Source organism: Branchiostoma lanceolatum, chromosome 18 (assembly GCF_035083965.1).
Source record: "Branchiostoma lanceolatum isolate klBraLanc5 chromosome 18, klBraLanc5.hap2, whole genome shotgun sequence".
Lineage (NCBI taxonomy): Eukaryota > Metazoa > Chordata > Leptocardii > Amphioxiformes > Branchiostomatidae > Branchiostoma > Branchiostoma lanceolatum.
The window spans coordinates 10830766-10846888 of record NC_089739.1 but is presented as its reverse complement, the minus strand read 5'-3'; the positions used below and the strand labels follow the sequence as shown (position 1 = coordinate 10846888).

General features: G+C 41.1%; 1 protein-coding gene across 1 annotated transcript; it reads left to right on the top strand.

Annotated features, from left to right (window-relative positions):
• The first annotated feature begins 9703 nt into the window (after nucleotides 1–9703).
• On the top strand, nucleotides 9704–15582 carry LOC136423951 (ubiquinol-cytochrome-c reductase complex assembly factor 1-like). Its single transcript, XM_066412352.1, has 8 exons — nucleotides 9704–9807; nucleotides 10029–10157; nucleotides 10740–10856; nucleotides 11420–11492; nucleotides 11767–11824; nucleotides 12309–12417; nucleotides 13962–14153; nucleotides 15246–15582. Exons 1-8 carry the CDS (start codon nucleotides 9733–9735, stop codon nucleotides 15336–15338), a joined length of 846 nt encoding a protein of 281 aa, XP_066268449.1. The 5' UTR covers nucleotides 9704–9732; the 3' UTR covers nucleotides 15339–15582.
• Nucleotides 15583–16123: the final 541 nt, after the last annotated feature.

Here is a 16123-nt window from a genome sequence, read left to right as displayed (position 1 = left end):
AAAAGATTCCTTTTTTACGAGTGAGGTATTATTACGTTTCTTCACCAATTCTGCATACGATGTAAAACAGTAGTAGCTACGTAGTAGTGTAACAAACTTAATATTAACATCGTTAAGTTCCCTTAAATGCTGTTGAGTGTGCAAGTTACTGGTCAGTATTTCTCATCCGTGGCGGTGTGCAGACTTGTGTAGGTGTTCTCATCCAGACTCGCCAGACTGATGTAGTCCTTTGTTGAGATAAAAAGAGCGAAAAAGATACAGATACTTGAGCCAGATGAAACCCAAAAGGTGTAAGAAGACTTAGAACACGGATCATGGACACTGACCATGAATATGACATGGACTCATGACTGAAAAGAAAATAGACTTTCACACGACACCCTTTTTTTCTGTTACAACATTTGTCTTTCACCTGACTGTTACAGTTGCACTAAGTGCTTACGCTTGGTTTGTGAGTTTCATTCTGTGATGCATATACATGTGACCATTTAGCGTACAATCAGTCAGAACAGACAAATTTTACTGTGGTTAATTTTGTAGGATTTCAACATTGTAACTATGCACTGCACACGAATGAGTATTTGGACTCCGCTCACGTGCTCAGTTTCCATCAGAGTATCCAATGCCTGTTGGATCTTCTTGAAGTCTGGTCTCAGGGCTTGGTCAGCATTCCAACAGTTCAGCATCAGGGGGTAGCTAAGGAGGCTAAGATATATGCTTAACGAAGTCTGCGAAGGAGGCTAAGATATATGCTTAACGAGCACGGGTCATAACTAACAACGGTGGGTGATAGATACCTTAGTTGTCCCCACATAGTCATCCCCTTCTCGAGAAAATCCGAAGTCAAAACATTCATGAAATAGGTCTGAATCTTTTGTCTTGTGAAAAGTTGTCCCCACATAGTCATCCCCTTCTCGAGAAAATCCGAAGTCAAAACATTCATGAAATAGGTCTGAATCTTTTGTCTTGTGAAAAAAAAATAGTTTTTTTATAAACATAACTAACGCAAGATGTCCTCATACGTCGTGGGCCTCATTATATGAGAGATGTGTTTATTACCTAAGCGCTAATGAAGTTTCTTGAATGGTCGACCATAGCATCACGTGTCCATAAGACTACGGACTTCATGATATATCGAAAACCTGAATGTTATTGATAATTGGGTGTAGGATTTTTTAAACATCTTTAATGACTTTTAGTGTTCTGATTTGTCTAATACAAACGTTATTGCACAACAATTGTACAAGCTGAGGTACAGCGTATGGCGTCTTCTGCTACACAACAAGTGTTATCGTTCTATGAGACTAATCTATCTTACACAAAGCAGTGTAGTGTGGGATGGCAATCTGCCTTCACAATTTTTATTGTCATTCTTTTAACGTTTAGGCATAATTTAAGTAAAGCATTAAGATGAAAGAGATTTCATTTCTCATTTCAAGATGATGTCAGACTCACAGTTTTTCATCGCAGTGATTCGGTTTGTCCATCCTGTATCCCTGCTGCACTCCGTCCATCACTTCACGTTTGGACATGCCGGGGTACGGGGTGGCACCTGGTAAAGAAACAAACATAACAAAACAAAAACAAGTATGACGTTAACCTATGCTTTGGTCCACATTTTTCCAACGTATCTTGTAAATCTCAAGTTGCCGAATCAATGTGACTTTATCAGCTGACTTTTCCAATGACTCACATGTAAAAAAAACACATGTTAGACGATAAAGCTATAGCGTTACAGGTACCTATGATTGGTAAAAATCTAGGGATGAAGAGAATTTATTTATTTGCAAGCAAAGTCAACGCACCGAGAGTGACGATCTCCCACAGTAGCACTCCAAAGGCCCAGACGTCAGTCTTAGTGGTGTACTTGCAGTGGAACAGCGACTCGGGAGCCATCCAACGAATTGGGAGACGGGTCTTTGGTAGATCAGTAACAAGACAATCACAGTGCAGTTAATATTTCAATTTATGTCAGGTAGGTTTCTTTTAACCATAGATATATGTAGCCTCCTTCGCAGACTTCCTATGAACAGCGGTGTTTATAGGGGGGGGGGGCAAGGTTCTCTGCCAAGGGAGTTGTGTAGACGAGGGACGACGCTGTTCAGCGTCGTCCCTCGTCTACACAACTCCCTTGGCAGAGAACCTTGCCCCCCCCCCCCCCTATAAACACCGCTGTTCATAGGAAGTCTGCGAAGGAGGCTAAGATATATGCTTAACGAGCACGGGTCATAACTAACAACGGTGGGTGATAGATACCTTAGTTGTCCCCACATAGTCATCCCCTTCTCGAGAAAATCCGAAGTCAGACACCTTACAGGTCTTGTCTGCAGCAACCAGTACGTGTCGTGTGGCCAAGTCACGGTGGATGATCTGCAATGGTGTTGGATTTTTGTCATAATGGTCGGAAGTAGAAATCACGCATGCAAATTGATTGTATTTAGAAAGAAAACTGTATTAGATTCATTTGAGGAAATGGCAGTAGGGACACAGAACCGGATCCTTTGGAGAGAGAAATTTCGCTGCCAACTCGACCTATGCAGCAGAGTTTCCGGAGGATCTAAGGTCAGTTAAGACCTAACTTTAAGATTATTCACCTTTTTTGAAGACAGAAAGGTCATCCCCTTGGCGACGTCCCACGCAAACTTGATGAGGTCACGTGATGAGAGGGACTTGCTGCCGCCGTGTAAGTTCCCGTATGTCTGCTGAGTACGGCTGGTAAGGAGGTTGGACTGGAGACTTCCACCAGACACGTACTCAAGAAGGAGGTAGAACGGCTCTAAGGATCATAACACAGATATTTGAAATAAAGTTAAGGAAATGATGATTTTATATGAAAATTGATATAATGTTTAACATCTTTAACAAGTGTTTAACAAGTTTGATTAAAAACACTTGCCTGTGTCAGTGCAGCAGCCAAGGAAGGAGACGACATTTGGATGAGTCCCGAGTACCTTCAGGATACCCAACTCCTTGTGGAAAGCATTTAATGATGCCGGCAAATCGTTCACTATTGAAAGTCAGAAAGCAACATTTTATCTTAACACGGGCAGGAAGGTTACAAGGAATTTTTCTCACTCATGATCCCTCTATATCTTTATTCATGATGTTCTCCAACGATGTAGTTTATCTATCAAAGTTGAAATTTTCTCTCATATATACTTTTAAGCTGTAGTACACTCCTGTTCTCAGGTTAAACACTTTGTGAATAGGTCATGCATCTTATATACGGTTTCGCTTACTTTTAACTGTCTTCACTGCAACTGTGGTTGTTCCTGGTAGACCAGCTATTTTCCATGCTTCAGCTTTGAAGACCTCCCCGAACTCGCCGTTTCCGAGTTATTCTTTGATTTCCAGAAGATTTCGGGGAAATTCCGGCGGTGTCTTCACATAATCATACTGTATCAAGAGTAGGATACATGAGAAAAACGTGCATCAGTACGTAAACTGTTAGCGCTATGAATACAAATGATTCAAATAAATGGGAAAATGAAATCGCTTGGCTTCAAACAATACCTCGTTCTCATTGGTACTGCATGCTGTTAGCCCCTGATACGTGTCATCAGACTGCCCAAACATGAAAGCAGAAACCGGTTAGAAACAGTACTTTGATTAGGAGTATTGCGCACAGGCTATTCTACAATTTCCATTACACGGCTAATCAAGAGGTCCTTAAATAATGAAAAAAACATAAATCGTGAGACACGAAAAAGTTGCGTACGGTCCACAGACGGAAACCATGTTGGCTATGAGATACAACTATGCTTGAGGTATAGTCGAACCCGTACAAGGTAAGGTTTGACGGATATCCAAATTTCTATACTTGCTATGGGACTGAGTGAGTGAATGAGTAGCATGTATATACACGCTTTACTACAGTATCTACACTTAGCAGCTGCCGTTATTCTCTACCGCTGTACTCACTGTATGTCCGCGTGGTATCCTTAGACTTTCGTACCCACCATCCGCATTGCCGCCCTAGGAAAAAACAGAGGCAGTTATTGTGTACTTGTACATGTAGTTATTGTATACGGGCAGTTGTGTACTGATACTTGCGTAATTCTTAAATGTCAATGAAATTGTTATATCAATGGCTACCTACCCTATAGAAAATATGAGTAGGATATTTCAAAGTCTATATGGAGCATTGTGGCTTTGCAAAAATTAATGGAAGTGATGCTTTTAATTCCAGAAGCACATTAATAACTTTGACAAAGTACGAAATCACTGCCTTACCATCTGTTCCAGCTGTAAGTTGTTTGGATGATATTCTGCAGATTGTTAGAAAAAGATCATCATTTTACATATGTAAATTGGAAAATATCATATTCAATTTTGTCTTTTTCATTTTTCTTCTGCAGCTGTCAGGATGAGGAAAGTTTGTACAACATTACAGAGAAGAAATGGTGATCAAATACGCAGGAAAGAACTTTATTTTTACTTTTGATTAATCAAAAAGATGATAACTTTTAACGGATTTCATACCATTGGCTGATGTCCTTCTCCTTAGAACCACCAATGTGAAAGCGCTGATGGCCAACAGCACCGCTCCACATACCACTGCCGTAACAGCAATAATGATGGCGGTGGTGTTGTCCCCGCCTCCTGTTACCCGAAGGTTTGTCGTTTTTTGTGTTGGTGTCCCGGACACTTGCGGTGGAAACCCAGCTGTGGTTACTGTGGTGCTGGGTATGTAAGGTGGCTGTAGTGACGCTGATGACGAAACAAAAACTTGAGTTGTAGAGAGAATCAAAATGTTGTGCTTCGTGGGAACCAGGGATCTGTCTACTACATATCTATTTACTGCTTTTCCCTAAAGAGAAATGAACACAGGCGAACGTATCGTGGTGTTCTAGTCGGTGCATCAGAACTTAAAATACTTTCACTTGCTGCAAGTTGGTGATTGTGGGTGGCAAGGTAGGCTTCAAGCTCGTTGCTATGGTGATAGATTAGGTTGCCGACTGAAAGACGAGACGTTAAATGGTGGTGCTGATGTTGGTTAAGGTTTACCTGTTGTTGATGGTAAGGTTGTAACAAGACATGGCATGTCCGTCGCTAGAGAGGTTAGTGTTGATGTTATCAAAGTGAGCGCTGGGCGGGGTTAAAACTGTAGCTATCGACGTTACAATCATCACATCAACCGGTGTTATGTCGGTGCTGAATGGCGCGCTAGTTTTATCTACACTTCTGGTGCTACAGCTGATCCACACGACAGTGCTAGTACATGTACCTGGTGTCGTGGTCACTACGTCGCAGTCCGCCCCTGTGAACCCTGCCGCGCACACGCACGTGTAGTCGGTGGTCGGGTCGGTCACACAGGTCGCTCCGTTTTGGCACGAATTGTTGATACAGGTGTCGTTGCGTTCGCAGTTCGTTCCGGTAAAGCCGTCCAAACACTTGCACTCGTGGTCGCTTGGATACGGCTGGGTGCAGTGTGCTCCGTTTTGACAGGGGGAGCTGATGCATTCATCTATGTCAAGCTCACAGTGAGTCCCGATGTTGCCAGGTGCGCACCTGCAGGCGTATCTGTTCATGTCGTCTACGCAGGTGGCACCGTTTTGACAAGGATCGCTGAAGCAGTCATCGAAGTTGATCTGACAGCTGTCACCCAGAAAGCCCGGGGGACAGAAGCACTGGTAGCCCGACCCTGGGGAGAGCTGTTGGCACACTCCATTGTTCTGACAGGGGTCGGAGCTGCACTCGTCAATGTCAACGGTGCAGCTCTGTCCTGTCCAGCCAGGGGCACAGATACAGTTGTACGAATTCACCTCATCCTGACAGCTGAAAAGAAAAAGAAAAATACAAAATTGAATGTAATATTTTGCAATTTACATCACTACATAGACGTATATGACAAACGTTACATCACAACTTATGAATTAAAATAGAAGCATAAGCATTACAGCTAATATTTTGTACCAATATTCTAATTCATATGGTTGACATTTTAATTTGATATCCTCACTTTTTATCAATGTACTTGGTAGAAATATATGGATAATTGCTTGATTTCTAAAACATTTCCTTACATTTAGTAGATGACGTACAAGTGAAAGTGGCCTGGAACCACTTTGCAAAACTGAACCCAATAAACAGTTGATCTGCTGGTCGTGACAGAGAAGACAGACGCTATGTACAGTATTTACAGGTTTATTAGACCAGGAAACTTCTATTAGCTCCTTTAAGTACAATGGACAGTGGACCACGGCATAATGTCCTGTCCGAAGGACTGCGACCCTTTCCAGTAGCATGTATGCCTCTTGAGTAGCAAAGCTGGGATTCAAACTCACGGCCTCTTAGTCCAGAGCCATGGTCACTAACCACCGGACACACACTAATTTTGAAAGTAAAAATTTCAATACACCGATAGGCTATACCATAATTATACCTGGAAATGATGGAATTTTATGATTTTTCATTTGTCATTTTTCTGAATTCATGTACTTAGAATAACGTACATGCCATTGACACATGGATCTGGAGCACATTCGTCAATGTCGATTTCACAGTCAGTACCAGTAAACCCGTCAGCACAGGTACAGCTGTAGCCATACAGGAGGTCGCTGCAGGTCGCGCCATTGTGACAGGGGGCGCTGTAGCACTCATCCACATCTGAGTCACAGTTCTGACCTGAAGGTAGTGGCAAATTGAAACGTAGAATCAGAATAACGCAAAGCGACAACATTTGAATTATGTAAACTCGGTAATTTCTTTTTTTCTAAAGATTTTGCCGTCCCCACTTTTTGTTTATGTTCAAATGTTTTACCCTCAGCCAAAATGTTGCCTCGTGTAACCCGATACTTTGTTCAACGTGCGTAGCAACGGGAAAGAATACCCTAGTAACCGATCACCGTGGAGAGACCACACCTCGAGCACGTTAAAGAACCCACCATACTTATCGAAAAGGGTAGTCTCCCTGCGCGAGCGTATCAATTTGTGAGTGGATCAGCTTGTACTGTTCAGTACAAACCCGATGTGTTACGCCGTAAGGCGGTCTACCGGGTATACAATACAAACAAATACAATCACTCTATCTCTGGTCCTGTAAATGGTGCAAAAATAAGACTTTTTGACATCCCTAAGCAGGGCTATAGAATAAACTGATTTAGATGAATTCCTGCTTCGAAGTCTGGACTGCCCGACAGTTTCTAATCTTGTCAATACAATACGACTTTTGTTTGCACTGTTGACAGGATCATTTAATGATTAGTAAACTGTAACCATGCACGGCGATGTCTACAAGTACAAATTTTGGGCAGCCGTTATATCATCGTGCACGTTTTGGACAGATATCCCGCCTGCGATGTTGGCCATGCATAAGGCTCCAGCGTACTTCACCGCACTGCATTAATAATGATGTACATGTAACTTGCGCGCATCTAAAGAAAAACTTACGTTTAACCTTGACCTACACTGAATACTTCCCAAACCAAATTTATAAGTGTATAAACATTCAAACGCACCTTGGACATGCCGAGTAATAAAAAAAAAGGCCCCAAATCAGCTCATACAGTAGTGGTAAGTGCTGCTTGTTTAGCGCCATGACGGTTAAAAGCAGTACCATGACGTCTACTCATATAGATACTTCAGGGTGAAATATTCGTAACCACCGATTACGTGAAAGAACAAAGGATTGGAACCCCATCCCCAAGGTAGGGGTTCAAGGGGATAGGGTTCCAGTCCTTTGTTCTTGAATTTTTTTCCGTCCCACTCATTGTTTGGCAGCCAATGTTTTGTATTTTCGTTGTTAAATTCATAATTTTAAGCTTACAAAGATACATTTTCATCAATTTCAAGTCATAGAGTTCTGATTTTGGGAAGGGGTGAATTTTTTTCCGTCCTAACAAGCAAATTTTTGTCCCAGGACGGAGGGACGGGTCCTGGAGACAACCCTACCCCCAACCCGGCCAAAATGATTGCCAAAGATCAATAAGATCGTATATCTAGCTGGTCATGCCAGGTTCCCATGTGCAAACAGCGTGACCATTTGCAAGAGGTGCGGTAAATGTTCTGGCCTTGGCTTCGACGGAGTGTCCCTTACTAGTTACCTTTAAAAATCCGCTTTGTTCCATGATATAACTATTCAAATTGTAACTGAGGAAGAGAGGAATGTTGATGGATATAGAAAATATGCAAATGTGGGCCTTATTTGCATACTTAATGAGTAACTTCTATAATTCCACACTGGCAAATGACGGCAATTCCATACATTTATTACTTTTTTGTGGCATCGGGAAGTTATGTGAATGTGACCATCGTTGAATCAACTTATGCTAATAAGGGCCTCATTTGCATAACTGATGATAGATATTAGCTTATCCTTCTTTGTTACGCTCATCATTTGGTAAGCTCATACTTTGGACATGTTATATTTTAAGACAATCAACTGGTATGATTTATAATTGATGAGAAACACTCCTAATACGTCTGTCATAAAGGTTAAAATCATTTGGCGAAGGTATGAGGTCGTGGAACTCTAGTTGTTCATGAGAACAGGCTTTGGCATGATACACCGCGACATGTGGACATGACCCAAACTGGACGTAAGCTGTTCCTGCACGTAAATAGGTCATGTTACGTTCGTAACAAACGGCCAAGCTTCCTTCCTCCTGCCTTCTCCGTGAGGCGTAGCGAGCTATTTTGATTAGACTTTTCTGTGTAGTGTACTTGGTGGTTTACTTTATTACCTTTGCCTAGAAGGTTATGTTTTCGTCAGCGTTCGCGCATGTGTGTGTGTGCGTGTGCGTGTGTGTGTGTGTGCGTGCGCGTGTGTGTGTGTGTGTGTGTGCGTGTGCGTGTCACAGTGTGTCTGTGTGTGTGTGTGTCCGTCTGTAAACACGGTAACTCAAGAATGCCTGGATTGATTGTCTTCATACTGGGTATATGGGTCTTAAGAAGACCTCAAAATTTGAAGATTTTGCCCCCCCCCCCCCCCACCTAGCGACTTGCTATGGTACTGCAGCAGAACTTACGGGTTTGATATCTCGTGTTGCTGGACATACTGTGGTCGTGAATTTTTTAGTGGTAGGTAGCTCTTGGGAGGGAGAGTAAGTCGTGTAGGTTTAGCCCCCCTAGTGGCTGCAGGAGTCGATTTCGTTTCAAATTTTGAAAGAGAATAACTCAAGAAGGGGTTTATATTTAAACGGATCGTCATGATAAGTTGTGTTTTGCCCGGCGGTGTCAGGACTAGTTTTGTCAGACACTGCCACCTGAAGAAGCCAATGAATCCGTTCCTAACATATTTCACAAGAACAGGGCATTTTACCGTCAAGAGTTGCGGCCCACCGAATATACTGTTACGTATTTCCAGGACGTAGGCCCTCATCATCGGAAGGTATCAGGTATGAAGATCGTCCCCACGTTGAACTTTTTAAACAAACCGCTAGACGCCGCTCTAGGGTGAGACGCTACCATTCCGACTCGGGATAAATATCTTTGAGAATTTAAAGTTTTTAACAGATTTTCCCACTTAGAAGGAGATACCATTAGTTAATTTTATGTAATCAAGTATTCTATCAATAAGATAAATCCTTTAATGTTGCTTAAAGGAGGCATGACATATAAAAATTAGCGCGGAGCTCCCCTATTAAAATTGGTATCTTCCGACGATTTGTGTAACCTTCCTTTGCGTAACTCGTGTTTTGTAAGAAGTGACTTTGTGGAAACAGACGACGACATTGGAGTGATACAACATTGTTTTGACTATAGAGAAGCCAGTAGACCACGAACCAGACCATGTCTTGCCTCAGACCGATGTTAAGCACCGCTATCCGCTGTCGTTGTCGAGCCTTGCAGCTAGCTACTGTACAGGTACAGTCGTGCCCCCCTCCCCACCCTAACCATTTTGGCCCCCAATACTTTTTTTATTATCATCATTCTATAATACTAAACCCGTTGCAAATATGGTTATAATATACTACGTTGCTGTAGAAATTCAATTGTTACTTAAACCTCAAAGGAGTGAAATATCTGGTCACATTTAGTCTTGACGTTAATAAATATTTGTCTCTTTCCCAATTTTGCTTTTCCAGAGCTCAACTCTAGCAAGTACATGTACCGCTACTACTAGTACAAAGATGTTCAACTTACAAGAGACGTGTGACCAGTACAGACCTGTCCACATTTTCACCAGACATTTTTCTTCTGTATCGGCAGTACAAGTAAGATCGAAAGTTCTATATTACTCTAAATGCATTTAAGTTCGCGTGGTTTTTATTTCACGGTAGGGAGAAAATGGCATGTTCGCGGCGGTTTTAAGTTCGTGTTTGAAACAATAGTAGCGCTACAGTCATAGGTGGGCAAAACGTCTTGCGGCGGTTTTAAGTTCGCGCTGGAAGTTCACCGCTATTAACCTTTAAAACATGATGAGGGTAGCATATTCAGAACATGAGATATGAAAACCGGAAGTTCTGCTGCAGTACCATAGAAAGCTGCTAAAAGGTCCATAATCAAATTTGCTTTATTTGTTTCACTGACACCTACGTACCCAGCATACTAAATATACAGATACACAAGTTCTGCTTTTTCGATAATCTGTATTGCAATGTTCACAGCTTCGCCACTGTTCCTGTTTTCAGTCAAGCACACCAAGTGCTTTACATGCCCATCCAAATGGATGAAAGCGACCAAACTTGTGCATGTTGGGGTTCAAACCTCTACCCCCTGGATCCACAAATGATCTATATTGCATAGTATATGATATGTGCCCCATTCTTAACAATGTTCTTACCCTATGTCTTAAGTATCAGAGTGAAGGAGGTACCACCCCTTACTACACACCTGCTGAGGAGAAGCCAAGTCTCGGGAGAAAGATCCTCAACACCCTGGGCTTCACTGGGAAACTTCGAGTCAACAAATACGTAAGACGCAATCACTTTTATTCGACCATATCTTACTTTTTCCAAGATGTGGTCACATTTGCCAGGTGTTCCTTATCATGTAGAGGTGATCACTTGTACGAGTTTGACTGTATATCAATGACCAGGTGGTCCTTATGTAGAGGTGATCACTTGTACAGGTTTGACTGTATATCAATGACCAGGTGGTCCTTATGTAGAGGTGGTCACTTGTACAGGTTTGACTGTATATCAATGACCAGGTGGTCCTTATGTAGAGGTGATCACTTGTACAGGTTTGACTGTATATCAATGACCAGGTGGTCCTTATGTAGAGGTGATCACTTGTACAGGTTTGACTGTATATCAATGACCAGGTGGTCCTTATGTAGAGGTGATCACTTGTACAGGTTTGACTGTATATCAATGGCCAGGTGGTCCTTATGTAGAGGTGATCACTTGTACAGGTTTGACTGTATATCAATGACCAGCTGGTCCCTATATATGTAGAGGTGTTCACTTGTACCAGATTTACCAAAACTTTTTTTTTTAATGTTAGCTTAAACTTCATCTAATTCTTTCAACAGAGGTTGCGGAATTCTGGACTACACATGTACGCATGCTGTACGGATGGAATTGACTTCAGTGACTTCTTTGAAGGTAAGTGCAACCCACACACCACTACTAGTACCAGTGGACAAGCCCCCTGCTGTAGTGTTTGTACAACTGTGTGGCCCAAGGGCTATATAGAAAAGGAGATACACCAAAAGATGTGGCAAGAATTTCTAAAGGGCAAACCACTATTAATTGCCTATTCAAACCCCATAAATGCATTTCTCAGTAAATTTTCAGTGATAGAATTTCCTGATGTTCGGATGTTGTACATGTATACTATAAATCATGATGACATTTTTTTTCTCACTTTTCCTTTTAGCTTGTGGTCTTCCAGATACCCTGAATTCCTGGTTTCTTATCATGGAGCTACATGTCTGGTAAGTGCACTATTTATTCATAATAAATGTTGAGATGAAATACATTTGCGGAGGGATTGACATTTGGTTGTGCGTGGACTATCACCTTTCAAGATATCAACCCTGAAACCATACTGTAAGTAAGATTTGATCCACTCACACCGGAAAAGATCCCTTACTTACAAACATAGTGTGGTGGGTTCTTTAACGTGACTCTCCTCAAACATCCTGTGACTTAGCACCCCATCCGAGGGATGTCCCTAACCAAAGCTATGTGCTCATTTTCACTTGTGAGTTAAGTGAGGAAATAGGTGTCAAGTGTTTAGTGAGAATGGTTGGTGGGCCTTGAACCGTGGACGCCTAGTCTGTATTACTAAGTGTTGTGTGCGGGCCTTGAACCCTGGACTGTATTAGTCTCTATTGCTGACAGTGTTGTGTGTTTAGTGAGAATGACTGGTGGGACTTGAACTCCGGACTCCAGTATTGACAGTGTTGTGTGTTTCAGGATGTGTTTAGTGAGGATGAAGCAGGAGGGAGAAGAAGGGAAGATCGTGTGTCGGTGGCTGGTCTACACAATGTGGGAGGATGTCAGAACAAGAGGCAAGGCTATGGGGGTATGTAAACTCACACTCATCTTTCTTTTTTTCTGTTAATTCAAGGCATCCTCATTTGAGGTGAAGCATGATGCTTTTTCAAGTAGCTAGTGGCAGTGCAATGCGGCTTCGCTACGGCTTGCGTTTTTTTGCCAAGCACACCGGGTCCCCCCTTCTCTTCTCGATAAGTGTGTTGGGTTCTTTTATGTGCAGAGGTTTGACGCTTGAGGCTAATGCCTGAAGCTCCCTCATACACGGGGCTGCCTGCTATTATCTTATTCAAAAGTTTTTTTCTTTGTGGCTAGCTATACATGTCTTGTGTTGTAGTTACATGACCAAGTTCTCATTGAAATGTAACATCTACTAACATAATCCCACCAGGGTACATATAATTCTGCCACTCTTAAAAGATGCATCCAAAAAGATTTCCACCCCAACGTTCCCCAGTATAATGCACTCCTGTATATCTGTGCATACCTGGGATACTAAAGATTTCGCAAATCCACTGTTTTTCAAAGTGGCGGATTTATGTAACCCGGCAGATTAAAGTTAATGGAGTTTACCAATACCATTCATTCTATGTTGAGCACATTTACCCAATGTATACGTCACGTAAAAAGATTGCCAACAACTTCAGTCACTTTTCATAGCAAGTATAAAGTACACTCAGCCACACCCTGCAAGAGGCGTAGTTATAAACTGCAAGCTGCACTACTCTAAACCCAGGACTGCGTACCTCCAAATGGCGTACCTGCTATTTTCTTCAGTTATATACAAATTAGCTTTCACCACTTTGACATTTTTGTATCAGTTGGGCTGGCTAAAATTAAAAAGTATAACGTTCCAGATCTTGAATTCCCCAGAGGACCTTTCCAACAATGCCAATGATTTTTGCAAAAGTTCCAAAATCTTGTGTACCTCCCTAAATGTGCGATAGTCACTTGAACGCTTTCGTTAAGCTAACTGCGTCTACCATTAGCGAGAAATTGTGCCTGAAGTAGGCCATGCAAGTACAAAATAAGTGGGTCCGTATGGGGGCACATGGATTTAGAAAAAAAGATTATTGTTGAAAAGAAAGCTGAGGTAGTCAGGTGCATTTGTATCCCGAAATATATCATCTATTAGAAAATTATGCCCACTTCTGGAGTGGAATGCTCCTTAAAGGCAAGCAAAGCAATATTAGGGCCCAAAATACTGAAATAAAAAAAATGCTTAATATGGCAGTGACATTTACTAAGACTAGTGAGCACATTTGCGTAAAACTTCATACTTTGAGCAATTTAAAGCGCGCAGAAATGTGTCGTACGATGATTCCCTTTTAGTTAGTTTTGCTACGCTACAAAACCCTGGCAACGATTTTCAGTGAGTTCTCACATCACAACAACGTCGTATCTTTGCATGATGGATGTCGCTATACATTGTGATAGTGTTGTTTGAACTACTCGTGTATAGAAATGACTAAATGAATTGCCTCTTCAAATCTGATATTTGGGCCCTAATATTGCTTGGGTTTGCTTTAAGATACCTTTATTTCATTAACACATATTGTCATTTCACTTTCTCAGGTGTCGTCTTCACAAATGAACGAGAGTCTAAACGTGTGGACGGAGCAGTTCTACGCCATGATATTCTCCTACGACGAGGGGGTCATATGCGACGACAGGACGCTCGCGGCCGCCATCTGGAGAACCATTTTTAACAAGAGCTGCGACGACCCGGAAATGATTGAACGACTTGTTGCATACATTAGACAACAGGTAAATGAGCTGGATAGAGGAATCTTTCAAAGATTCAGTGGCGTCGGTTTGACGCAACGATTATAGAACATTTGACTCAGAACCAATAGGTCCCGAGTTCGATGCTCACCCTGCCCCGACGTTGTGCCTTCGGGAAAGGCACTTTACACGACTTTCCCTGGCGGTGGAGTGACACCCACCGAGCTTCTTCGGCTAATCTGTCTAAAATTGTGCCAAAAACACACTACAGATTTGGTTGCCGATGTGCCAACATCTAGCACATTTGTTACCAAGAACCGAACAAATTATTTATCATTTATTATTCGAAGATTCACAAAATTGGAATAGGTAAGCTATTATTGCTAAAAGTCTAGATAAGACCCAGAAACACAAGTTCTTTCTGTTACTGTGTAATATACATTAAAAGGGGTTCCATTAATTTTGTGATCGTTGAGTATTGTTTTTGATGATATATGTGTGTGTGACTTATTCTATATGTCTGTCAAGTATTCTACATGTGTGCCCAGGTCTTTTTTTGTTGTTTTGAAATCAATGAAAAGAAAGAGACGGAAAAATGCAGCTCTGTATCTATCCTATTCTACGTTGATGAAAGTTAGACATCCAGGTAGTAAGATACGCCAAAAATAATTACTCAAGCAAGTGGATAAAATTTTGAATTTTTTTATTATTATTTTTGGCGTATCCTATTCTACCTCCAATTCACCCCCTTGATTGTTTCCCAATGCATGTTAAAAAGAGAAGCACCTTAATTTTGACCTTTCTTTATTTTGATCCCGAAACTTCTGGACAACGATTTTGTTTTGACAGTTCCGATTTATTTGTTCTACTGAATATTGTCCACCTTTTTCTCCACCTGACTGATTTTCTTGTCCTGTACATGTATATGCTAGGCCCTCTTGGAAATCAATTTTTATTTTTCAAGTTGAAGGGCAACCAAGCTTTCTATAGATCAAATTAATATTAGATAATTAGATAATCACCAGTTAATAGAGAAATGATTACCTTGATGAATTTGTCAAATTTTTGTAATTCATGATAAGCCTATGTTGAAATGCAGAAGTTTGAAATGCCTTTTTGTTTTCCAATTTTCAGATGCCGCACATCGATGACCTTGACACTGAACAGCTGTTGAAGTATGGGAAGGTCACCTGGCTGCCCTTTGACCCTAAAATGCCCTTGGAATAAATAAACTTCATGTTCCTTTAAACAGAAACCACTTGTAAGATTTTGAACATTACTGTTGAAATGATCACCAAAGTATATTCTTTGCACAGTGTAAAAATGTAACAAAAAAGTTGAAATTTCTGTAAGATTTGTTTTAAAGATTGAAGCACAAGGTATCATCTTTAAAAGGGTTTAGAACTTGTATAGTAAAATATGAAGTCATTAAACTACCTCAAAAGAAGAAACTGACTAGAAAAATATGTGAAAAATCTTCGTATAAGATCTGAACTTAGATTAAAATATTCAAACATTGTTGTGAAAAAAGAAATTGAAGAATGGTACCAAGATTTATACATGTATGTCTGTAGTCATTTGAATTGAATTAAAGATCCAAAGAAGTTTAGTTGGTTGGCTTTCTTGTCTCAGTTTCTTCATTACCATCTTTATAAATTGTGCCATGTTGAAAAAACAGTTTGTGTTTCTTGAACTTATTGTCTTGTCTTATAAGATTTAGCCTTCTTAACTTCTCATGCACTAGGTTACAAATATTCACATTCTTACATTGTGTCTTATTAATAAGAATATAAAGATTCCTAAGACTCAGAAAAGTGCTAAGACAGTAGGAGATTAAGGGATTGAAGTATTGGTTTTAGCTTGTCTGTCTGTGTTAATTGTATTTCTGCAATTCCGAATATTCATGAATATGTGCTGCTATTTTTATCTGTGGGAATGGAAGTGTCACAAGCAGTATGGGTAAAGGGGTGAAGTCTGCCATCTCATTATCTTGAAAATCTTGCATTTAGCAT

Bases quoted from the DNA above. Each gene is read 5' to 3' on its own strand.
- LOC136423951 (XM_066412352.1), top strand. From the start codon at position 9,733: ATGTCTTGCCTCAGACCGATGTTAAGCACCGCTATCCGCTGTCGTTGT. The intron at 10,158-10,739 runs GTAAGATCGAAA...CTATGTCTTAAG, and splicing joins CTTCTGTATCGGCAGTACAA to TATCAGAGTGAAGGAGGTAC. The intron at 11,825-12,308 runs GTAAGTGCACTA...TGTGTGTTTCAG, and splicing joins ATCATGGAGCTACATGTCTG to GATGTGTTTAGTGAGGATGA.